General features: G+C 43.2%; 2 protein-coding genes across 2 annotated transcripts in view; one reads left to right on the plus strand and one right to left on the minus strand.

The window, feature by feature from the left end:
- Positions 1-12,483, minus strand: part of CFAP43 (cilia and flagella associated protein 43) — a 45,889-nt gene extending 33,406 nt beyond the window's left edge. Inside the window, exons 1-6 of the mRNA XM_069864127.1 lie at positions 12,446-12,483; positions 9,415-9,668; positions 8,528-8,624; positions 5,557-5,724; positions 4,017-4,167; positions 87-237 (exon numbers count right to left, since the gene is read on the minus strand). Coding sequence (XP_069720228.1) covers positions 87-237; positions 4,017-4,167; positions 5,557-5,724; positions 8,528-8,624; positions 9,415-9,668; positions 12,446-12,483 — 859 coding nt within the window. The remainder of the gene's footprint in view (positions 1-86; positions 238-4,016; positions 4,168-5,556; positions 5,725-8,527; positions 8,625-9,414; positions 9,669-12,445) is intronic.
- Positions 12,484-16,605: 4,122 nt separating this feature from the next.
- GSTO1 (glutathione S-transferase omega 1) lies at positions 16,606-24,322 on the plus strand. Its single transcript, XM_069863994.1, has 6 exons — positions 16,606-16,723; positions 16,821-16,929; positions 19,519-19,741; positions 20,170-20,271; positions 22,076-22,182; positions 23,798-24,322. Exons 1-6 carry the CDS (start codon positions 16,690-16,692, stop codon positions 23,949-23,951), a joined length of 729 nt encoding a protein of 242 aa, XP_069720095.1. The 5' UTR covers positions 16,606-16,689; the 3' UTR covers positions 23,952-24,322.
- The last annotated feature ends 1,345 nt before the right edge of the window (positions 24,323-25,667 follow it).

Consider the following 25,667-nt stretch of genomic DNA (forward strand, 5'->3'; position numbering starts at 1 on the left):
AGCAGAACAGCAGAAAGCAAAAAAAGCTTTCACCTATCCTTTTTCCTCCCTACTTGAATAAAAGACACCACACAGCTATTTCTTACCAGGGAGAGGTTTTTGTTGAAGAACAGAAACACTGCCTCTCTCAGCATCAATTGCCATAACATATCCTTCCTTACAGCCCAAGTAAATCTCTGAGGTCGCAGTCCAGCAGTGGGCAGTAGGATGCACTGACGGCTTAGCAGAATCTCTTGGCTTCAGCAAAAAAAATAAACAAGTTCAATTAACGATTGACAAATATCTGTACAAGCAGTTACGTACATTTTACAGCAAAAAAAAAAAAAAAGAGCACTCCCTCATAGAGCCTGAGCACCTGTATAACTTCAGTCCTATTTATTCAGTTAGTCCTTCACTGAGGGGAGTAATTTGAAAAACGAGAACATTCTCCAGAGAAGTCTGTCTGGAGACAGTGGTGGAGAACTCACCTCTCTCTCTAGAAGCTTGTCTGAATGATGAATTATATTTTCATTTTAAAATTACATATTTTAAAATTTGAATTTATCTGAATTTATTCTCCAGCGCTTGTGTCTGTTACAGGTTTGTCCCCAAGCTTGGAATCCATCCGGTACTTTCCCTACCCTTGCAACAATGCTGACCCACCATAACCAATATTTTAATGATAAAATTATGATAAAATTCAACACTCTGAGACCCCAGAAGTTTGTTGTTTTTTTTTTTTAATGTCAGAATAGCACTGGAAGCCCAAATTGAAATGGTTACCCACTATTATCTCACCCTGACAAATGTTTTTCAAATTACTTTTCAACATAGTCTTCCACTGCATAGACATTACTTGCACATGTGGTCTTGCATACTTGGCAGTACTAAAGCACACTTTGTTTGAATAGTTTAGCTTATCATATAATCCAAATTACTCTGTAAAACAGCTCTGTCAACCTTTGTGTCATCTGCAAATTAGTTCCAGAAATATCCTTGCCACAGACTTTGCATGTGCCTTGAATTTCATTTCACTGAAATAAATCTCATAAATCTATCATTCTCAAATCAGGAAGAACAGAAATTCACCATTAAATGTTATTAAAGACAGTGATCTGCTCAAATACAATAGTAATAGGGGTCATATAAATACCACGATAGAAAGAAATAGATGGAACAGGGTTTGGGGAGGGGAAAAGGGGAAGAAAACACAAGAAAACCTTGTAAGAACATTTAAGAGAAGATCCAAAGCATGTGAGCAGAAGTGGTGAGGAACACTAGACAATAAGATGGATGAAAAAGAATGAAGAGTCTATAATTCTATAAAACAACACCTGCTGTCTCAATAAAGGTTCTATAAAAAGGAAATATAGGTGGACTTGGGATGAAAACATAGGACAGAGATTCATAAGTGCCTAGATGTTGCTAGTAAAATATGCCAAGGGCTGGCTACATGATTCTGGGTAAGAAGCCTACTCTCTATTTATGCTTACAAAGCATTTTGAATTTCTCAGCGGGGAAATGTTACAGAAATAAAGTATATTAATATTTACTTTATAAATCAAATAGGACTAACAGTAATAAATCTATAACAAATGGGGCTTTACATCACCCAGAAAAACATTTAATATAGGCATTTTTGCTGATTTTATGACTCTTGAACATCACAAATCTTTGGGAAGGCTGCAACTGAGCTCCTGTGAATCAGGAGCTTTCTGTGTAAAGATGAGTTCTATAATATTCCTTTGTACCTGCTGCCATGACTGTCTTAACACATAAACTAAATAAAATATGGAAAACTGAGGATGAGATTGTGTAAATTCTAAACTAGGTTGCTTCCTGAACTGCGCATTAGTAAGGTGGTGTATAAAATTATAATAATGATGATGATGATAATGCTGTCTTTCTTTGAGCTTCTCTCCCTTTTAAGTAGCAACTCTTCAGAGAAAAAAAATCCATGATGGATCCTTGTAATGAAAAGTTTTATAAAAGGACAATTAAATAAAATTGGTACTGGATGCCAAGAGGACTCAAGTGGTTGTGTCATGGCAAAGCATATTCAGAAACCTCAGGTCCCAAATGTAAGAAATATTGTAACAAAACTAAATTAATCTAATGGAAGAAAGAATAAGATTGAGAGCTGTAGGATAGTTCCATTCCTTTCCCTCTGCTGCCCCGTTGTGGTTACTACAGGTTGAGGACAAATCCCTTAAATGACAATCTAAATAATTGGTCCTCCACTTTGGATGCTTACATCAATGGGGAAAACATTGATCTCAGCTGATTCAGATCTAGTGATAAAGAACAGAAATCCTTGTGTTGAATTCTGCAGATAGGGAGAGCTTCATCAGACCATGATAATATTCCCACTGCATTCAACTAAACACATCTCATTAACCACCACAGGAGAAGCAGCTTATCTCCTACTAATTAAAAAAGCATTGATGATAGTAGAGAGGAAAATAACTCCAAGGTATAATAAGGCACAGATTTTAGGCCAGAGTCAGATAACTGCACATGAACATTTGTAATGGTAGACAAATCATCAGTGATAGCAACCACTGATACATCTGCTACAGCAGCCTGTCAGTTTATAAAGACAGTGAAGAATGATAGTTAGAGCAGTTTTGGACAGCCTGGTTCTTTACGGCAGCTGTACTCTGAGGATATCTTGATATCTGAGGAAGACAGCAAATTCAGTCATTTCGATCTCTCTCAAAGTGCTGCATTAGACACATTTCAACATCAGGATCATGATAAAACAATATTTCAAATTATTTTCTCTACCAAGTATGTTGTGATCAACTTGCACAGGAATTGCTTTGCCAAAAGCCCATGCTGGGGTGCTGGAAGTGGCTGCTTCACCTGGCAAGACATTCGTGTGCGACAGTTACAAGATCCAGTAGTGGCTCAGTTTTTCTGCTAGGTTAGAGACAATGTATGTGCACAGGCATGCATGGAGAGGAGAATTAGTGCTGTAAGGCACAATAAATGCAAGTCCTGCAAAAAAAATGTTTAGCTATCATAGCTATCGTAGTCTGGAGTAAGGTGAAAACTTACCAGAAATTAATTCAGTACCTCCTGGTACTAAACAGAGAGCTGGGGTTGTTTAGCCTGGAGAAGAGGAGGCTGAGGGGAGACCTCACTGCTCTCTACAACTACCTGAAAGGAGGTTGTGGAGAGGAGGGAGCTGGGCTCCTCTCCCAAATGACAGGGGACAGGACGAGAGGGAATGGCCTCAAGCTCCACCAGGGGAGGTTCAGACTGGATATCAGGAAATAATTTTTTACAGAAAGGGTCACTGGGCACTGGAACAGGCTGCCCAGGGAGGGGGTTGAGTCACCATCCCTGGAGGTATTTAAAAGACAGGTAGACAGGGTGCTCAGGGACATAGTTTAGTGACAGATAAGAATGGTTGGACTCAATGATCCAAGAGGTCTTTCCCAGCCTAGTGATTCTATGATTCTATGAAAAGAGGCATCCCAAGGAAGGCTAACAAGTAAATGATCACGCACAAGCGAGACAAATGGGCAGATCTAAATCTGACAGTGGCATGGAAATGTATTCCAGAAGCAAGGGTTGCTGTCTCAAACAAAACCTTCACCATTTCCACAGCCCGAGACTTTTTCAGAGTTAAAAAGGAAATCCCATAGGGAAGTAAGGATACCTGAAGGTTACTATCTGTTTAGCACGGGAACAGGTTCTCAAGGTTTCAGCAGGTTGTATTAGCTTGGGCATGCTGAAATGCTGACATGCTTCTACTGCTTCTGGGATACAGATTCATACCTCCACTGCACAGATATATTACTATGCTAGCCCTGGGTCAGAAATCTCTACATTGTACTGCACTGTGCAGTAGCAGCATGGCTTGTAAGCCTCTTGTCAAAATGGATCTCAAAAATATCATTGAGAAAACAGATCCATTCACTGGGTTGTACCTGTTTAACAGACATTAAAATTGTTAATTTATTAACACGTATTTGCATAAAAAGCATAATAACTTGGCATAGTGAAAAAGAAAAAAAATCAGTAACTACCGTGAACGTTTCCGCTTCATCTCCTACCAGTCCAGCGATGGCTGAAACTGGCAAATCAGGGCCATAGTACCCATCTTCAGTATGAGAAACTGGGAAAAACAAATCCTTAGAAGGACTCACGGACTCCTGTCCATCAGGGAGTTCCACAAGGCTGTGAAAAAACAAGAGACACTGACTGAGGAGAAGAAATATTATGAATAGAGTAAATGCTGATAGAAAACTGAGCAGCATGTTTTCAAAACTTTAAGACACCAACTCAGGCTTTACTTCTGTAAGAGTAAGAGAAGATTGTTGTAGACAATCATTCTACATGGCAGGTATTGTTTCACTGAAAAGTAATAGAAATTCTGCTACTAAAGAGGAATGTTCCTAACTGGCAGAAACAGATTGCCATGTTCTAGTGCAGTGTCTTTTCTCATTGCCTTGTATAAACAGCTGTTCTATAGAGCTGTTTTCTTATTAACCAGGATAGTCACACACATAACTTGTATATGGTGTGAGGATTCATGCTTTATTTGTAGAAAGTTTAACAGTGATGAAAAATTAGTATATTGCCTGTTGGATTCTACTGGTAATCAGTGTATGAGTGGATGTTACAATGCAGGAGTTCAGGATTCTATAGTTTGCAAGCTGTGTTGGTTTATGACTTGGAAAAAAAATCATGTAAAATAAACTGTTCTCAGTGGAGGTTTATTCTCTACTGAATGGAATGAAAAGTGAGGAAAAAGGAGTATAAATATATTTTCACGTGTTCACTCCATAAGAGCAAAAGGCAAAAACCCCTTCAGTATTCCTTTCAGATCTCAAATGAAGGCCTTGTCTATACTTTACTAGTATAACTGTGTTGGTGGCAATATCCTTGCAATATTCATAGTTAATGAGATTAAACACACTTTGGAATTGTAGAGCAGCTGCCACAGAAACAGCATAGGTGTTAGACTTCAAGGACTCCAACTGGAATGGTTTATACTACTTTTACATCAGCCTCAAAAAACAGCTTAACATAAATAAATTCTAAGTTTGCTGTGCTCTGTGAAGGGAATGAGCAGAGCTGTCCCCTCTGGACCTGTAAATTGGCCATACAATCTGGAAATCACACAAAAGACTGATACTGGTTTTGGTACAGTTTGTGATTACAGCATACTGTTTAACCATGTTTACTAGGAAGCAACCTGATCCCAATTTAGAGGTTTCATAACTGCAAAAGCAATGCTCAACACAGCCGCTCACAGGAAAGCAGTTCAGGCACTACCTTAATTCAGTCATGCAGCTTTTGATAGAGGCTGCCCAAGCAGCTGATTAGTATTAGCTTCATGATGTGCATAATCTGGACATGTGAGTGCTAAGAAATGAAAACATAAATTAAATTCACTTGATTGACTAGACAGATTCACACTGGTTGTGATTTAGCAATTACTGATTGCAATTGCCAGGTAAACTACATTGGATTAAATTCTTTGCAAACAGATGTAGGTTGCTAATCTTAGTTATTAAACTATACTTCTAGATTTATCGTTAACCTGAAGGGCTTTTCACTTACATTTGCTTAAGGTGATGCTCATCATTATTCCTTTCAATATGCCAGACAGTAACGGAGCTTTCATTAATGAGACACACTTGCTGCCAATTCATAGGGTTAAAACTTAGAGAGGTCGCAGCTACCCCTGGCTGAGACTCTCTACACAGGAGGATATTTTCTTGCCAGTTCCTTCATTAAGGAGAGTAAAAGAAAATCAGATCCACTAAAAAGAGTCAAAACATTCAAGTCAAACATCTGGATGTGATTGTGACTAATACTCATGATCAAGATTGGAAAACAAATACTTTGACACTGACAAAAAAATTCTGCTATCAAACAAGTTAGGTTCTCTTGAGAATGAAAAGGAGGCAGTTAATTAGGCACATGTAAAATTAGTACTGCTACAAAAATACTGCCTAGTAAAATAGTTTTGAAAACTGACATTTCAGAAACATTATCACACACTTCTTTTTGTGAAAAGATCAGCAGAGTCAAGAGACATGGAATTTTTTTCATCAGTTCCGTCAGCAACAACTTGAATGGTCCCAAACAATTAACACTTCAGCCTTGCTCTTCCGACTCATAAAATAGTGATTATAATTCCTGCAGGCTTGCAGTTGGAATGTATTATAGTTAAAAAATAAACCATAGTCAGCCCATAATTATTTACGGATGAATTACTTAGGTAATACAGTAATTGTGTTGTGAATGCAGACATAGAAGCTATGGCTGCATTATCAACCTTGAGCACAAAGCAGGGCAGGATTTGTGTGGGGCCATTATGTATAGCTGACATAAGCCTGGGAATCTGCTTTCAACTGGCTTTTCTTTTGTCCAGTGTAACCTATTTTATGTTTTCACCACTTAATTTGCATATTTCTCCATTATTCAGATTAATTTTTGACTGCATGTGCATTTTTAGGTGCTATCCAAGAACTGATTAACAACATTTGATGAAAATGGTTAAAACCGTTTCTTAATTTCTTGGACAATATATCTGACTGTTAAATAACATCTACAGCTTTAGTATCTGGCATTACTGCTGAGAGTAAAAAAGCCTAAAATGCATACACTGCTGTAAATGGATTTAGTATAATCCCATGGTTCTGTCCTGCAATATATTCACTTGCGGAAACACGTCAGGATGCCAGACGATGGTTAATATTGATAGCACATGCAAGAAATGAGAAGTATTCACATACACACAGCAACTGTCATTAAAATAGGAAGCTATAAGCTGCAACTCTGACTTTAAAAGATATCAGCGTAGCGTTCTCTCTAAAGACCTGTCAGTGTGTTCTCATCTCATACCTAACAGGCAGTGCCAACACTCTTTTACAGTAGATAATTTATTAAGATCTGAAACTATATTTTACAGGTATCTGGAAAAAAAAATCCAGCATGAAGCCTCTCCTTTGAACAGTAGAGAATAAAGATCTAGGGATAAAATACCTCAGATAAAAGGCAGCTTTTAGTTATCCATAAGCTTTCTATATTCTGAGACTGACATAACTTTCAGAACATACCTTACACATCTGACTCCAAACTATCTGCTTAAAATGCAGCAACTGTGCAATCATCATGTTGCAATCACACATTAAGAATGCTCAGTACGGAGCTTTCTTTCATCTGTACACACACAATTACCCGATGAATGAACAACATAATCTAATTGCAAAACTGAAGGACCTGAACTCACAGTAAATTCACAATCCTCTGTTTAAGTTATAATAAATGATAAGTGTAACACTGCAAGGTAATTATATTTTTTTTACTAAATTCTTTCTGTCTGGAATCCAGGATGGTTCTTTTATGACAAATAGCTTCTAATAGTCATATTCATACTGATTCAAATAGGTTTAAATTGCCGGGCCTTGGAAATTGCCACTACTTTAAAGCATTTAAACGTTTCTAAATATTTCCATTTTTAATAATAACCCGAAGAAGCCTTTCAAGATGGTGGATTTTTAAGTGCACATGATTAACACATTAGATGCTGCGTATTATATCTGCTCTAAGAGATCAGTATATAAGCTCTTCAGGTCTGTGAGGCTGTCTTGTTCATTTCTACTGTAACATACACGCAGATATCCTTTCCGAACTGTGTATGATCAGAGGTCACAGCAAACATTATCCTACTTTATAAGGGATAAAGAAGAGGCACCTGTAATAGTATCTACTATTGTTACTAAACTTCTGAATTTAGAGAAGTTTCTGCCTCTTCACTAATCACTGCACAAGAAAAGGTCACCATTAAATTGGGAACATACAGAATATTCCTAACATGTCCTTGCTTGCCATCCTCCTACTCTGCCCTCCCATTTGTTTTGAAGAAGTGCTCAGACTCTACAGTCAATGGAACTTGCTGGCAATGGAGGCAAAAGCAGGATTATATTTTTACAGAACAGTTTAAAAAATCAAATATTCTAACTTTCCCTATCTGCATTGTATTATATAATACTTCTTTTCATGACAATGAGCTGAAAATTATGATCTAACCTGGTGGCCCACGGCAGTGTAATCGCTGAGCGCAACTATAAGTCAGAACTAAGATCAAGCACAAGTAATTAAGAGGACCATTGAATGGTCCAGGGAGACAAAAAAGTAGAAATCGGCTTTAGAATGCTTTTCCTCATTTCAGCAGGCAACCTGCTTTCACAAAGAGTACGGTACTCAACTTTCAAGGTTGAACAGATAATTAACTGATGCTGAGGACTTTGGAAGTGCTTCAAACCATAAAATTTTGAAGAAAGTAGATGATAACTGTAGCAAAGTAAGTAATTGTGACCACTGGCTGCTAATACAAAAAAAAAAACAAACAGTGAATTTGGTACATAAAGTTTGCAGACAATGATCAGTCAGAAAAACAAAAAGGAGATGAAGGCAACCAGTGTGTCTTCCACATTCCTTAACTTAATTCATGCTCAAGCAGCACATACACAAAAATTTAATTAAATGTAAATGGTACTAGAGAACTTTGTTTCACTCTTACCATATTGAAAGAGCGAATTCTGGGATTGAAGAGTAACTGGCAAGATATGGGCCGGTGAAACTAAAGGCAAGTAAGGTGTAGTCCAGCTGAGCATTGCCTGAAATGCAAACATAAAGAACGCAGTCTTTGATTGCCCTAGGTTTTACTGGATACTATCACAGAGTAGTCTTCTCAGTTCCTTTACACCCACTTTAACTCTTCAAATACATTGTTCAAGCCCCTGATTCCTTTGCTTTACTCTAAATCATTGTTTTGATTCAACCATAAATATGTTCTCTATGTATTTAATGCTTGGGATTTTTTCTTTTTTTTTTCAGTAATACCTTGAATTTGTGAAGTATTTTTCCCCAAGCACCCTGAAATCCTCTGCATTTATTTCATTCACATGAAATAAGCGTATGATCCTTATTTAAACAGCAAGGAAACCAAAACATGGAAAGAGTAATCAGCATAACTAAGGAGATAAATGTTACAGAGCAGGCAAAAATGTACATTAAGTCCCAGACTCCAAAGTTTAACTGCAAAAACCCCCATTTTTGTCACATCTCAGATTTCTCAACGTGGCTTTTAGCTGCCTGCTTGACAGCCTACTGCAGCATGACTTCTTTGGTTATTCTGACCATAGGTTCCTAAACCAAAATCCATTTAATTCCATTTGGTTTTCCTTCGTAACAGTTCCATTTTGTAGTGTCATATTCCTCCCTAGTGTGAGCCTAACTCAAAGCAGCGCGGTGGAAAATTCCTTCCACCACTTCCCACATATTTTGTCATAAGAGAGGTTCCTGTCACCCTGTTTATCAAGTCTTATAAAAAAACCCCTTCAGATACTGGATGATTCAAACATTGTTTTAATGAAATGGTGACAGGGAGGATTACGACATCATTACCTTTTAATTCTGTCAGTTTGCTCAGCCCTGGAAAAGTGTAGATATATATGAAGGGATTCAGCCTGCGGTCTGAAAAGGCCAGCACTTGACTGTTCCAATTTGCTGCGAGGGCTCCCACTTGGCCCGCTGGGCCCTGCAGCGCTGTCGTCTTCTTCGTTTCAATGTCCAGGAAGAGGATGTAATTGCCACAAGGGTAGCAGACAGTTTGCTTGTTGATAAAGCCAATGTTCTTGTTTGAGAATCCCTGAACCCAGCTTAAGAAAGAGCAACTGAATGTTAAAACATTAACCAGAGACACACATCTCAAAATACTCTGATAAAGGGAGTGCTGTAACCTAAGTTACACTGAACTGATGCCTGGGGGTTGTTAGACTCATCCTCATACCAATGCTGCAAACCCACAACAACATCAAAATCTAGTATTATGAATCATTAGATCAGTGTTTCCAAAAATCTAGGGTCATTCTTACCCCGATGGAGCACAAAGGACAATGGTAAGAATGTGGAGAGATAATTACATTTCTTCCAGTTTTCACTAAGAAAAAATGTAGGCAGCTCACAGGCTCTGTGTACTCATATATCATAGCAACAGAATATACCTACATATACACCTATATTCTGAAAGAATAACACAGGTACAATCCGTACTTGGGACCCAGTTGTGCTTGCTTAACCTTAACCTTTTTACACTTTTATAGTTCATCTCATCCTCATACAACAAAAAACACCAAGGCAGGGCTTGTGTTTATACGAACACAACCAGGAGGACTGTTCTGCTTTAAAGATGTCAGTACTTTAACATGGTAAAACTTTGGAACGTAAACAGGATGTGTTACACAAGGACTGAAATAAATTACTGAGGAGGAGTCAGCTTATGAACTCGAAATATATCAACAAATTAATTACTGCCTGCAGATGTTTTTAGCTTTCAGAAAGCGTGTGTATAAATATCATGGTCCTCTTACCAAAGGGATTTGTGTTTACTGCTAAGGGAAGGTGTCTGAGCCAGAGCTTCGCCTGCGAGTACCATGCTAGAAAATTGTCAGCAGTGTAACAGGTATCCTTCACGTACTACACTGCCGTTAGCACCTTCTCTTCCAATTTCTGTTCAGAAACTTCCCATCTCCTATCTGTTTCCAAATGAAAGCATTTGACTGGAAGCGATCTTTGTCCTCTGCAATTACAAGCAGTGTTTTTACTTTCCTTTCGTGAATGTAAGATCAGCTCAGCCACTGATCCTCTGCGCTCTCACTAGGATGTTGTGCTACAACCTCAACACTCTCATAGACAGGAACTTTTTTCAAATTACTAGTCTTAAGACACTTATGTCCTGCAGTAGCTTTCTGTTATCTTTTCTGAGTAGTTTCTGCTCTTGGTCTCTTTTGCTACACACCAGAGGAGTAAGTGCAGCCAGAGGGGAGTGGGAGCACGCTGATCACATGCTCGTGCGGATGAACTGACATGGCAAACACCATGGCAACAAAGAGGAGACATTTCAGCTGATGAATGTGCTTCCAGACCTTTCACACAAGAACTAGATGTACACTGTGTCTTTATGAACACGCTCACAAGACCAGCCCTACGCTTTTCTCCAACACTAGATCTGAATTGGTGGAAATGAAGTGTTTTCTAACTTCTGCATGCAGAGGTAAAATGAAGTCTAAAAAATACATATGCAGGGATGAATTAATGGGACAACAGTGCAATTTATCATCCTTATCCAATCAGTGAGGACACAGGGAGACAAAGAATCAGGCTGTTATCTGGTGTCAGGTATGACTGGTGCAGCACACACAGCCGTGGCTCATCCATGTTTTCCATGCTGTGTCTGCCTACAGTTCTGTATAAATATCATGTCAGAAGTATCTCAGTCAAACTCCAATAGCTGGTGAAATGTAGATGAAGCAAAGTAATTAGAGGTGCTTGGAAATTTCCTTCAGAGCCTTTTGCCAGGAAAAAATGCTAGTTCATACGAAACAGATCACATGAAAACATATATATATATATATATTTAGGGATCTATGTCCCATAAGCATCGATGAAACAGCTGAAATACTTACAATGGACAAGGAAGTTTAAACATCTGCCCCATTCTACAGAAAAAATGTCTAAATATTCCAGATCGCTCTGAAAGTCTCAACAAAAGTGGAGCAGGGAAGATTTAATTTATCTACAGCTCCCATTCATTCAGAATCAAAAATCAAGTTGTTGGATTGCCAAGAGCTCTGGAAGAGAAGTGTTTTTCTGTATGAAGTGTGGTTTATGTTTGTGGGAAATGGAATCTGAAAGTCTTTGATGTGCATGTTAAGATGCAGATAGAGAAAGGCAGGAGTGAGGACTTAAAATATCAGGAAAATTAAGAAGGAAGGAGATGGTGACAGTGGGGTTTAGGATGTACAGAACAGCCAGAGAAATTCTAAACATCGAAATAGTCTGGGTCAAACAGAAGAGCAATGTGGCCCTGAGCAGAACTGAACTGCATGGGTTTGTGAGGCCAGCTGCTGAAGAAAATCATGCCCTTGGAGTTCATCAGATCGAGTGCTGCCAGAATCACTACAGAGAAGATGACAACCACTCACTCCACACTTCTTACCAAGCCATCAAGCTACAGCCTAAAAGGTGTTTGTCACCCCTCATTTCAGAGCCTTCCTGCACTAAGGGCAGAGAACCCAAGTTCCATCCAAACCCACTAAAGGCTCAGTGCCTGCTAGATAGAACCATTGGAGCGTTTGGTTGGACAAGACCTTTGAGACCATCATACCTAATTGTACCTGTCCACTACTAAACTGTGAACGACCTCTAAACTATGTGCTCCAAACAACGAACAGTGTCTGGAAACACTGCTCGAAACGCTGTTCTGTCTAACTTCCAAAACCCACAACTGCTTCGATGAAACTCAACCCTACGTTAGCTTAAGTCATAACTACCCCGCATTACGAGACAGTAACGGCTTCTTGTACAGTTTCTGCTCTCGGCCCGGGGAGAGAGGCCGGGCAAGGGGACACAGGACACGCTCCCGGGCCGCCCCCACCTCAGTTCCATCGCGGGGTCCCCCTCGGTCGCCGCCATGCGCCCCGCGCCGCCCGCATCACCGGTCTCCTAGCAACGAGAGCGGCGCCTCCCCCGGTCTCCTAGCAACGAGCGCGGGCCGGCGTTTAAAGGGCCCCGGGCTGAGCCCCAGGGGTGGCCGGTACCCGGGGTTAACCGCCTGAGGCTGCTGTGCCCGCCGCTTTACCGGGCCTGGAGGAGAGTCAGCTCTCCACTGAGGCACCTGAGCCTTCCCCCCCAACCCCGCTTCACTTCTGTAAGAGTTAATTCATAGAATCATAGAATCACCGGGTTGGAAGAGACCCACCGGATCTTTGAGTCCAACCGTTCCCATCAATCAGTAAACCATGTCCCTCAGCACCTCGTCCACCCGTCCCTTAAACCCCTCCAGGGAAGGTGACTCAACCCCCTCCCTGGGCAGCCTCTGCCACTGCCCAATGACCCTTTCTGTGAAAAATTTCCTCCTAATGTCCAGCCTAAATCTCCCCTGGCAGAGCTTGAGGCCATTCCCTCTTGTCCTGCCCCCTGTCACTTGAGAGAAGAGCCCAGCTCCCTCCTCTCTACAACCTCCTTTCAGGTAGTTGTAGAGAGCAATGAGGTCTCCCCTCAGCCTCCTCTTCTCCAGGCTAAACAACCCCAACTCTTTCAGCCGTTCCTCATAAGGCCTGTTCTCCAGCCCCCTCACCAGCTTCGTTGCTCTTCTCTGGACTCGCTCCAGAGCCTCAACATCCTTCTTGAAGTGAGGGACCCAGAACTGAACACAGGATTCGAGGAGCAGTCTCACCAGTGCTGACTACAGAGGAAGAAGAACCTCCCTGGACCTGCTGGCCACACCGTTTCTGATCCAAGCCAAGATGCCCTTGGCCTTCTTGGCCACCTGGGCCACTGCTGGCTCATGTTCACTCGCTGTCAACCAACACCCCCAGGTCCTTCTCCTCCAGGCAGTTTCCAGCCAGACTTCTCCTTGTCTGTAGCTGCACAGGGTTGTTGTGCCCAAGTGCAGGACCCAGCACTTGATGCGTTTTGCTGCAGCTGATTTGTGTGTTTAATTCTCTTGTGATATAAATCTGTCTTGTGTCAAGAGATAATATGTGGGCAGTCTCCAGGCATGGATAAATAACCTGAAAGAATAAACACTCTCTTAGAGTGCGGAGACATTTTACAGGGAAGAAGGACTCAATGCTGTAGGCCTTGTTGATATCAAGCAACTCTGACAAGACCTTGAAACAAAGAGCTGAGAAATAAACAAGAGCCAGTTCGGTGGGAAGAAGAGACAGCCTTCTGATAAACAAGAGAGAAAAACAAGAGCTAGTTTGGTGGGAACAAGTACCAACTGAGAGAAAAACAAAAGAAGAAAAATATCAACATAATTTTAGTGTAACCTCTCTTTTTAGCAGGCACAGTTGTTTAGCCAACAATACATTAGTAATAGCCTCATGGACAGCTACCTTTAGCCAATAATACACTGTAGGTAGCCTCATGGACAGCCTGTTATGTAACCCAAAAGGGTATATAAAGAAACAGCTAACTCAATGAAGGATCTTCGATCCATCAGATTGAAGTCCGTGCCTTAATCCCCTCATTAGAGTTGCAAGAATTTATTGATGTGCTTAATTGTCTTGTAAAACGTAGTTGTCTTAGGTCAAGAGATAACCTGAAGGGAGTCTCCAGACATGACTGGATAACCTAAACAAATAAAAATTCTTTGAGGACTTACATGGTTCTTTGTCTAAAATTAGTATATATACCCACTGCTTTTGTAAGACGGGAAGCCTTCTTTAGAATGACATCTGATTCAGCGATGAATTGTAAAATAAAAATATTATTCTCTTTGCTTCAAAGACTTTGTCCTTTTCAATATTTTACCAGTGAATAAGTGTTTCTCACACTTCTTTTGCCTCTCACAAAGAACCACACCTGAGCAGCTTTTGTCAGGGCGTGCAAAACTTCACTCCTAAAGCTTCCAAGGAGAAGCTGTCTGGTGGAAAGAAGGGGAAGGACAGCTGTGTACTTTGTACGCTTTAGGCTTTTAAGTGTGGTAACGCAGCAAGAACTTCCAAGCATTTTAAAAGCAGATTTAGCATTGACACCTTTCCTAAAGGGAGAAATGTTACGTACAGTGTCTTGCTTGCTAGTATTGGTTTGTTACTACTTATCTGTACTGTGGCAGTGTGCAGTTTTCTGATAACTGTGAGGCACACTCGATGCTGTGGAGAGGCATGAGAGGGTGGTGCTCCTGTCCCTCACCCCTCTCCAGATGTGCTCTGTACTCTTCACAATTGAGACAGGATGAGGAAACCAGCTTGGTTTTCTGAGCAGACACATTTTGTGTACAGCTGCTGTTTGCTGAGGGCAGGCAGGCCTGTGCAAAAAGTTACCACTCCCTTTCACAGCTGAGCTGTGCATTAATTACATAACCAAACAGCAATGACTTGACAAAAATCATACTGTTCTATGCAAATGGTGTCGGGGCCTCCACCTTCCTAGTGGCCACCTACAGAGTTTGCTGCAGGAAAGATCACCCCAGAGATATTGGTCTTTGCTGTGTGGTGCTCCAGGGGCAAAACCAAAGCAAAAGTCAACAACAGCCAAAACTTACCCACTGTGCAAGTGCAGATCCACTAGGCAGACTGGAGATACTCCGTTTCCTCCATTCATTAGCCTTGGGGGTTTGACAGAGACATGGCCATTGCAGCTGCCCCAGCCCTCGGGTCCCTACAAACATGCTGCTTCCTCAAAATTTCCACTGTTCCTCCATTTCCACTGTTTTACCCTGGGAAATTCTAGTATGAGGAAGGACTGCAGGAAGAACCTCAGCTACAGAGGGAGTTAAACAGACAGACAGTCCCTGCTTCAGTCTCTCTTTCGCTTCATGCAGGTGCTGATGCTCCCACAGGTCACATCTGCAGAAGGAAGCATGGATCCCTCTATGACTGTAGGGTCATAACTGAATTAAATCTAACATTCACTGTGCCCCCTTATCTGTCTGCCTGCTGTCTCTCCTGGGGTTTCACCAGGAAGCAGAATAGCTGCAGGAGAGAGAGCCCTCCTCGTTATCCTCAGGATGGGACTGGATGGAGCTTTGGAGGGCGGTGGGTGATGTGGTGGGAGAAGGTTTGGCACAGGATGCCCTGTCCAGGGAGGAGGAGGTGAGGGAAGGGAGGGAGTCCTGGGTCTCACCTCCTGTGGGAGGCACTGCTTGGAAGCAACAGGTGTACGGGTGGAGGTTTGCCATGCCTGTCCTCTAACGGTGGGTTACGCTGTGCTTATAAAGAGCATTAAGTGCAGCTGAACAGTGGTGGTGCCAGCGAATGGGCACTTCTTGCTTGAAAGAAGGACAGGGGAGAGAGAGGAGGAGAAGAGGGAGAGAGAAGGAGAGGAGGGCAAGATAAGGAGAGGAGGGTGAGAGAAGGAGAGGGAGGAGAGAAGAAGGGGGAGAGAAAGAATCGTAGAATCACCAGGTTGGAAGAGACCCACCAGATCATCGAGTCCAACCATTCCTATCAAACACTAACCCATGTCCCTCAGCACCTCGTCCACCCGTCCCTTAAACCCCTTCAGGGAAGGTGACTCAACCCCCTCCCTGGGCAGCCTCTGACAGGGACCAATGACCCTTTCTGTGAAAAATTTTTTCCTGATGTCCAGCCTAAATCTCCCCTGGTGGAGCTTGAGGCCATTCCCTCTTGTCCTGCCCCCTGTCCCTTGGGAGAAGAGGCCAGCACCCTCCTCTCTACAACCTCCTCTCAGGTAGTTGTAGAGAGCAATGAGGTCTCCCCTCAGCCTCCTCTTCTCCAGGCTAAACACCCCCAGCTCTCTCAGCCGTTCCTCATAAGGCCTGTTCTCCAGCCCCCTCACCAGCTTCGTTGCTCTTCTCTGGACTCGCTCCAGAGCCTCAACATCCTTCTTGTGGTGAGGGGCCCACAACTGACCCCAGGATTCAAGAGAAGGAGACGGGGAGAAGGAGGGGGGAGTGGAAGAGAAGAGAGGCAGAGAGCGAGAAAGCAAGAGAGATAAGACGAGAGAAGAGGGGGCGGAGAAAGGCAGAGAGAGGGGCGGAGGGAGGGAGGAGGGCGGGCTCAGAGGCGGGGGGCAGCCCCGTCCCGCCCCCCTCACTGCCTCCCTGGGGCCGGGTGAGGCGCCGCTCAGAGCAGCCGGCACAGCGGGGTCGGTGCGGTGCGGATCGGCTCGGGGCAGCTCGGCGGGGCAGAACAGAGCAGAACACGGGCCATGTCGGGCGATCATTCCCGCAGCCTGGGCAGGGGTGAGCGGCGGGCGCGGGGCTCCGGCTGCCCTCCCTCCTCCTCCTCCTCCTTCCTGCCATTCCCTCCCTTCTCCTCTCTCCTGTCGTGTGCCCGCAGGCAGCGCCGCGCCGGGGCCGGTGCCCGAGGGGCTGCTCCGCCTCTACAGCATGAGGTTCTGCCCCTTCGCCCAGCGGACGCGCCTCGTCCTCCGCGCCAAAGGCATCAGGTGAGGGGAAAGGAGCCCGGGGGGAGGCCTCACAGCCTCACAGATTGGGGTGGGTTGGACGGGACCCCAAGGATCATCCAGTTCCAACCCCCCTGCAGGGACATCCAATCAGAGCAGGCTGCCCAAGGCCCATCCAACCCGGCCTTGAACCCCTCCAGGGATGGGGCAGCCACAGCTTCCCTGGGCGACCTAGGCCAGGGCCTCATCTCTCTCACAGTGAAGAAATTCCTCCTTATGTCTAGTCTAAATCTGCCCCCCTATACCCGTTCCCCCTTGTCCTATCACCACAAGTCTTTGTAAACAGTCCCTCCCCAGCTTTTTTGTAGCCCCTTCAGGTACTGGAAGGTCGCTCTACTGTCCCCTCGGAGCCTTCTCATCTCCAGGCTGAACAGCCCCAACTCTCTCAGCCTGTCCTCATGTGGGAGGTTCTCCAGCCTTCTGATCACCTTGATAGCCTCCTCTGGACCCGTTCCAACAGCTCCATATCCTTGTTACCTTGAGGGTTCCAGAACTGGACACAGTCATAGAATCATAGAATCCCTAGGTTGGAAAAGACCCACCGGATCATCGAGTCCAACCATTCCCATCAATCACTAACCCATGTCCCTCAGCACCTCGTCCACCCGTCCCTTAAACCCCTCCAGGGAAGGTGACTCAACCCCCTCCCTGGGCAGCCTCTGCCAGTGCCCAATGACCCTCTCCATGAAATATTTTTTCCTGATGTCAAGCCCGAAAATACTCCAGGTGGGGTCTGACAAAAAGAGGAATTGCGGGGCAGAATCACGTCCCTGGAGGTGTTAAAAAGACAGGTAGATGAAGTACTCAGGGATATGGTTTAGTAATAGACGGGTATGTTTAGACTTGATGATCTCGTAGGTCTTTCCCAACCTGGCGATTCTGTGATTCTATAACATCCCCCTCGACCTCCTGGCCATGCTTTATGGTAAATAAGCAGAATCAACTGTTCCTTCAGCTGCATAAAAGCATCCCTGGAGGTGTTAAAAAGACAGGTAGATGAAGTACTCAGGGATATGGTTTAGTAATGGACAGGTACGTTTGGACTTGATGATCTCGTAGGTCTTGCCCAACCTGGTGATTCTGTGATTCTGTAACATCCCCAGGAGAACTGCCTGGAAAGGGACTTCTGTGGGTGATGCTTCTGTCATGCTTGAACTTCATAAGAGTGTTTTGGGGACTGTTGTCTTGCTGAAGTGGGAAATAAGTCAGCTGTGGAGGAAATCAGCTGTGTAAAGGCCCACAGTAAATCCCTAGGGAAAAACCCCAAGCTGACTTTTTTTCTTCACCTGCCATCCCCAATACTTGCAGTAATAACATTTGATCATGTCCTGGATGAGTGCGAGTAGAGCCTTAACATCTGGTGGTGTTTGGTTTTGGAACACGCTGCAATGAAAAGTGTATGAGATAGGAATATTCAGATTTTCTGTTACAGTACTGCTTAGCGAAACACGACAGTGAGTGAGTGGCCTTTTTAAGAGTCCTGCCCTGTGTTCCTGCAGCATCATCTCATTCCTGTGCTGTAGTAAGTGAATGGAATTCAGCACTCCTCTTTGTTTCTCTTTCAAGATAGCCATATTTCACTATATTTAAATGGATCAATGCTTCCTTCACTTTGCAGCTTCAAAGTAACAGAGTTTTCCACCTGCTGATTCCCAGCAAGTCCCAGGCCCTGCCAACAGTTCGTTAACCAGCTGGGAGTTTGTGTTAGCATAGTGGAGCTGGCCACTTGGTTCTGCTGGTATTAGAGTGCAAGTTGGGTTGGTTGCTTTGTTTTTTCCTTGGGTCTTTTTTTCCAAAGAGCTTTAAAACTTCCAGGTCAGCTTAGTTTTGTTTTTATTTAGTGTCTTCGGACTGATTTTTGGAGCTGGGAGGTTTGTTTTAGTGTAGTGAATTTGGAGGGGTTTTATTGCTACCTAAACATGGTAGGTGCCTCCTGGTAACCTTTCAGCTGCTTTGAAGGTTCAGCTGTGTTTAGCAGACCTTTGGACTTACTAGGAATTTTCTAGGGTCACATATATAACAGCATATAACATGCCTTGTTAATATAACATAGACGTATTCCCCATATATCTTTTTTTATTGATCTCTATTTTGCCTCCACCCTGCACACCTGTTCTGTGTGAGGCTATAGATGGGGAAGATAAGTAGGCATTTGCTCTTTGGACTAGGGTCACATTAATGTTCCACTGCATTTCTTAATTGTGCTGTAGCTTATTTGCAATCAAGTGCTTCTTTCTTGGAATGTCCTTGATCCTGCATGTGATAAATGTGCTGCTTTACCTTTGTTTTTTAGCGTGACTGTGAGGGCTGCCTCTATGTGCTTGCAGACTGTTTGTGTGTCTGAAGTCAGTGCTGATTTTCTCCAGCAAAGCGAAGTGCTCCCTGGCAGTATTTCTACATGTCGAATGGTTAGTTCTGCAAAGGATGTCAGGGAAGACTAAGGAGAGTAGGGGAATGAGGATTCAGTCTCTCAAGTGCTGTAGCTGTTGAGGTGGAATGACTCCACCATGGTGTGGAGTAGACTGTGGCAGAACCAAGCCTGTTTGGATCTTATTTCTTTCACTCTTCTAGCCATGAAGTAATCAACATCAACCTGAAGAATAAACCTGACTGGTTCTTTGAGAAGAACCCCTTGGGGCTAGTTCCTGTGCTGGAGACCAACAAGGGCCAGCTGATCTATGAGTCCCCAATCACTTGTGAATATTTGGATGAAGCATTTCCAGGGAAGAAGCTGATGCCTTCGGACCCATATGAGCGAGCTGTTCAGAAGATGCTCTTGGAACAGTTCTCAAAGGTACTGTTTGATCAGGGTGGGGTTGTGTTTGTTTCTTTACTACAGTGCCAAAAGCTGCAGCTCTGTTGCAATACTGCTTTTATCCTTTGAGAGAGAGGTATTGTAACTGGGAGAAGCTTTTAAATAACCAAAAGGGTTATGGGGGGCCTCAGCCTATGGGCATGAACAAGCCACTGTGTACCTGAATTGCTCCCAGCGTTTATGTGTGGGGATGGATGGAGGAAGGCAGCCAAGCTGGTGGTGAAGCTGTGAGTGCACACTGTTGGCTTGTGCACAGCTTTTCATTTACCAGTACCACCAAGTCCTCCTTTGCAGGGCTGCTAACAATTTACAGCAAGCATTTAACTTGCATCTAGTATATTAACACCTTAAGCTCTGAGTGACATGTCATATAGGAACGTTAATACTTTATCCTTTCCTTTGTATAGATACCACCTCTGGTTTTCAAGCATTATGTGGCAGTCAAAGATGGACAGGACACCACTGCGCTGAAAGCAGAGATTGTTGAAAAGTTTGGCAATCTTGAAGAGGTGAGAGTATTTCCTGATAATGAGCAGGTTGCTGGCCACTGTATGATTCCTCTTTTCTTTGATGCTCTGGTCTTTGGAGCTAGATCTCTTCTCATTCAGTTGGTACTTAAAGCACTGAATGGTCTTTTAATTTATTCCCCCCAGCCTAGGAGGCACAACAGCACTATTAGAGTAAATTCCAGGTAGCTGCCTGTGCCGTGTTCTGCTGCAGTGGTATAATGCTACTTCAGCAGAGCTCCAGGAAGTGTCAGGTGGCTTTGATGCTTTATTGGCAACTTCACAATCCTGATTTAGTGTCAGTAGTGGTTCTTGGCGAGTCTAAACAGCTCTCTAACAGTCAGACTTGCCTGTATCATGAAGCCATTCCCACTCTGTTTTTAGCAGCCACGACTAATGCTTGTCTGGCTTCATGAAGAAGCAGCCTCCATAGCATTTCACTTCTGGTGCAAATATACTGATAGCTTTCTAGTACCTTCCTGATTCTCCTGTGCATTCTGCTTCCCCACCCCCTTGACTTGCCAAAGTAAAATTGTCTTCAGAGTAGCCTTGTCTGTCTGATCAGGCAGAGGCTGGAGTAGTGCAGATGACAAATGAGTTCTTGGGGGAAGCCACGTAGGTTTCACTTCCCTGAAATACAGAACTATTAAACATTAAGGAAGAATTAACCTTCCTCCTGCTCTCTTAATGCTGTGAAATACTTGCTGCTCCTTCAGCATCTCTACCCTGAGGGATTTTGCAGCAGCAGTTGAAGGTCAGCTGACAATGGGAGGAAGGAACAGAGCCATGCAAACCTCAATCAGCCTGTTGCGAAAGAAATTCAATAAGGGAAGTGTTTGGAAACACTGCTCTATTTAGTTTGCTGCCACTCGACAGAGGGAGCTGTGTTTCTGTCTCTGGGACTGTGCTACTGCCACATTATGTTCTGCCAGACACCTGGTAATTCAAGCAGCTCACTGCTTCTTGAGGGACTGCTTTTCTGCTAGATCATGGGGGTTAGGAGGCAGGGAGTAAATGCCATAGGAGTGTTGTGCAAATGTGTTAGGTGTGCTAATCTGAAGACAAAGATTTGTAAGATCTTTCAAGTTCTATGTTTAAAATGCCAAAGTGCCTGAAAACAGGGCGATTACTCTAGTTGAAATGTATCAGAATCATAAATGCAACAGGAGAACTTGCTGCATTCCTTGTGGCACTGCTTTCTGTGCTGAGCCACTAGCATCTCTCTGGTGTGTGCAAATGTTGTACTTGCTTCTTGTTCCCTTTGCACCTGGAATCAAATACCGTTTTAGATGTAATGTTGGAAATGCTTTCCTGACAGTGCTTGGCCTCAAGTGCTGTAGGAAAAGATTCCCTGATAAAATGGTGTTCTCATTTACCTGGATGTTAAATTTAGTTGGATTTATTGCTCAATAAATGCATGTGCATTATTATGTTTGGTTAGTTAGTGCCATTGATGCTTTTTGACAAATAGAATCGGTCAGCTTGTGATTTCTTGAGAGCTAGATTCCTTTTTGTTTATGCACAAGCTGCAGCTCACTAGTGGTGAATAATCTGTGACAGTTTTGAACTACTTGAGAAGAGCTGGTCTTACAGTGAATGAATTCAGTAAGCTTGGTACTAGAGTGGCTTTACTGACTACCTCCGACTCCTGGATATTGCGTGCACAGGAGAAACGTGCTGTATCTGCATTATTTGATGTCTGATCCCTTTTGTATGCTTACGTTCCTCTACGAGGTAGGAATGTTTTGTTACTCCTGCTATGTTCATTTTCCTTTTGAGGGCAATTCTCATTTCTTGCCCCTCACAGGTTCTGTCCAAACGCAACACTGTGTTTTATGGTGGGGACTCAATCTCCATGTTTGACTACATGATCTGGCCGTGGTTTGAACGTCTGGAAGCCTTCCACCTGAAGGAGTGAGTACCTTGCCTAGCTTTTGGTGTGTACTGGAGGGCCTCATCATCAATGCTCTTTGCATATGCTCTGCAGCAAAGGGCCACTCTTGGGGGCTGCTGAAGAAAGCCTGTAATTTGTTGCAGTTTGTGGGAAGCATCTTCTCAAAAGAAAGACCAGTCATTCTCTGTAAAAGGCCTTTCTTTCATTAAGTCTGTTTTACTACCATACAATTTTGACAGATTTGGAAGAAGTGGTCAAAATACGGGGCTTTCTATCCATCCCTAACATCACAGAGAAAATGGCCTTTGTTTGAAGGGGATGGAGGTATGGAGGCTTAGGTTCAAATTTCTTGGTCCAAAACTTCTGACTTAAAACGCAGACTTATGCCACTCTTTGGAAGTCCTAGGTTGACAAGGAAGATGATTTTGTTTTGAGATGGGTAAACTGTATCCTACCTTGCTGTAGCAAATAGATTTGCCCTGTTGCAACAGTGTTTTTTAACAGGTAAATAAATGTTTTGGTCTGTTATCTTCTTAAACGGCTCCAGTTACCATGGTATTGCATTAATATATAGGGAAAGGTTATAAAAGGAAAGCTGTTTTATAGCTGTCTTGAAACAGGATGAAAGAGTCAACTTGCGTGAGGAAGTGGGTGATAAAAGCAGAAGACAGACTGTAGGACAGTTAGTCTCACCTTGATGCCTGAACCACTCTTGAAGAACAAGACACAAGGAATCCTAAGCAATAAAATAAAGGGCACTGCGAAATGAGGGCTTTACTGATGGGTTGCTGACCTGCTTTGTCTCCTGTGTGGCCCTTGATTGGAAGGGGAAATATTACAAGCAATATTGGTGCATAGGTCTAGAGTCATTAAAGTATTTGAATGATTGTGGATCTCAGCCGTTGGATGTTAAGAAAAGAAGCTACCTGGGAAGTTATGCATTAACTAAATTTGGGAGTTGGAAATTGTAATGCAAAGTACTTGGGTCAATCTGCCAGAAGGGAATGAAAATAACAATTTACACTGTTAAGCTTTCCATTTGGCACACAGTTGGATGTGGGGTTTTGGTTTTTTTCTTTTTCAAAAGTGTTTATGGATAGTCTGTTAGTCGAATCCTCAGTTTCCTCAGTAGACTGTGTCTGTGGTTTGGCCACTGGATTGTAGGGTAGGACAAATTGCACAGCTTGTCTCCTCTTGCAAGAGAGGAGAGAGGAGGTTTGAATTGTGGAGGAGAAACTCGTCACTGCAGTAGCAATTTTTGAAGCAAATGCTATTAAGAAAGTATTCCAGAGGGAGGCAGTGGTGCACAAGCCTCTGCCCTTAGCTCCAGTTAGGTGATAAATTGGAACTGTGTCTTCTGCCGCAGGATAATTTAGGCACACAGTAAGTGCTCATTTATGGGTTTGCTCAGCTTTGCAGAGTGCACAAGCTCTGTAAGAATTCTTTCACTTTCCAAATGCTAGTCTGTCTTCTATGATCTGATATGTATTTCCCTCACCTGCTCTGAGCTGAACATTATAGTGTGAGAGAGAAAGCAAAACAAGCACTAAAATAGAACCTCTCAAACTCTTTTGCTTCCTTTATGCTCTCCCAGTTTCCCATTTGCGTTACTCGGTCTCTTTCCTTTTCCTGTAGCATTTTGAGTCACACTCCAAAGCTCCAACGCTGGGTGGAGGCCATGAAGAAGGACCCTGCTGTCAAGGCCACAATGACTGACCCACAGATATACAAAGATTACCTCGAGCTCTATGTGAAGAACAGCCCTGAGGCGTGCGATTACGGGCTCTGAGGCACCAATAGGCCTGTGTTTGCTGAAGTGTCAGTGCTTCTTTTCAGTGAGAGCTGTGGAGATCTAGTGTAACTTGGTGTGGACTCTTCTGTAGTTGCATTTCATAACAGGGAATAAATCTGTGCTGAAAAGGCTGAGAAACCTGCTCTGAACTCCTTCCTGTCAGGTGGAGGATGTGCTGGCTTCGTGCAGAAGATGGAAAGTCATTGCTGGCCATGCAGATTGTGAAGGAAAATGATGTTCTGTTATCTCTGGCCTCTTTGCAGATACTGCTGGCGAGCAGTCCCTGAACTGACCCTGTTACTTGGTTTAAAAAATTGTAATACTGGCATCTTGAAAATTAATAAAAAGAAACCAAAGTTGTCTTTAAATGCAGTTTTTTCTGCCTCTTTCCAGGCTGTTAGTCACTGAACTGATTGTAGAGAGAGGAGTAAGGCACCGTGATGGCTAAAACAGATAGTGTCGTCCCTGAAGCTGATGCAGTTACCTAGTACAAATTGTCCTCCTCTTTAGACACCACTGCTGCCAAACCACTGAACTTGCAACCCTATCCATTTATCCCTGCTGAAGTCATTTTTGCAGGGACCATCTAATAATGCCTTCCAATTTGGGTGAGAATTGCTAGAGGAATGTGTGGTTGTAACCCTTCTCTGCCCTCCTGAAGTAGTGTTGTATGGCTAGGTCCTAGCCTCAGTTATCCTGAAGGCTGGAGTAGAGAGGAAAGCTAACACAAACCAGAGCAGAAGGACATTTATTTTCTGTTCTGCTCCAGAACTCAGTGTTGCTATACATGCCAAGATGTACGTGAAACTGGAGAACTGAAGTAGGAGGAGCTCAGTCAGCGTGACGTACTGGTGGTGACTTGCTGCTGCTGATGGAATGAGTATGTTCTGATCCTGCCATTTGCTTGCTGGAACAGAGCTTTGCAGTTGAACATCTTTTGAAGCTGCCCTATATACTAATGTAGCAAAGCGAGGACAAGATTTTGGGAATCAAGTTGACACAGGAAAGACTTTTTCTTTTCTTCTATGTATTTCTTTTTTATCCTCCCCTAGGAGACTAAAAGCACTGTGACCCGTTTGATGTTGCTCAGCTGTGTCTTGCTCTGACAGACCACTAACAACTCAAACTGGCCACAGTTCCAGGAAATAAGCATGCAGAAAATAAAAATGCAAAGCAGCATGTTCAAGGACAGGGCTGTGGTTCCTGTGGGGCTGAGGCTGTTGTCGGGAGAGACACAAGACTGTTCTTATCTGTCTCTACTGTAGGGAGGTACGGTAGCATTGCAGAAGGTGGTGGTTTGTACTTTTCCTGATAATTAAGGTACTGAGCGTCTTGGAGCTTTTCTGGAGGAAAACAGGACTAATCTTTTTTACCTTTAACGTGTTCTACCCCATCACACTGACTGTGAGGAGGTGTATGCTGTGTGACTTCAAGCAGGAAAACAGATATAAAAGACAGATTTGATGAGGAAAAGAATTATCAGGAAGTTGTTCTGTCAGCTTGTGGCTATTGGAGGGGACTGTTTATGCTTTTACTAGCTTTAATTCAAACTATGCAGGTTTTCCCCTCCTGTTTATCTTTGTGGCTTTTAAACATATCTGGCACCGCTTAGAGAAATACAAATTACTCTGCTGTTCCTTCCAGAATCCTGGTGGTCTTTAAAAAATTTCCCAGTCCAGATCTGATGCTGTGCGTGTTTTGTAGGTTATTATT

Source organism: Phaenicophaeus curvirostris, chromosome 9 (genome assembly GCF_032191515.1).
Source record: "Phaenicophaeus curvirostris isolate KB17595 chromosome 9, BPBGC_Pcur_1.0, whole genome shotgun sequence".
Lineage (NCBI taxonomy): Eukaryota > Metazoa > Chordata > Aves > Cuculiformes > Cuculidae > Phaenicophaeus > Phaenicophaeus curvirostris.

Bases quoted from the DNA above. Each gene is read 5' to 3' on its own strand.
- GSTO1 (XM_069863994.1), top strand. From the start codon at position 16,690: ATGTCGGGCGATCATTCCCGCAGCCTGGGCAGGG. The intron at 16,724-16,820 runs GTGAGCGGCGGG...GTGTGCCCGCAG, and splicing joins TTCCCGCAGCCTGGGCAGGG to GCAGCGCCGCGCCGGGGCCG. The intron at 22,183-23,797 runs GTGAGTACCTTG...CTTTTCCTGTAG, and splicing joins GAAGCCTTCCACCTGAAGGA to CATTTTGAGTCACACTCCAA.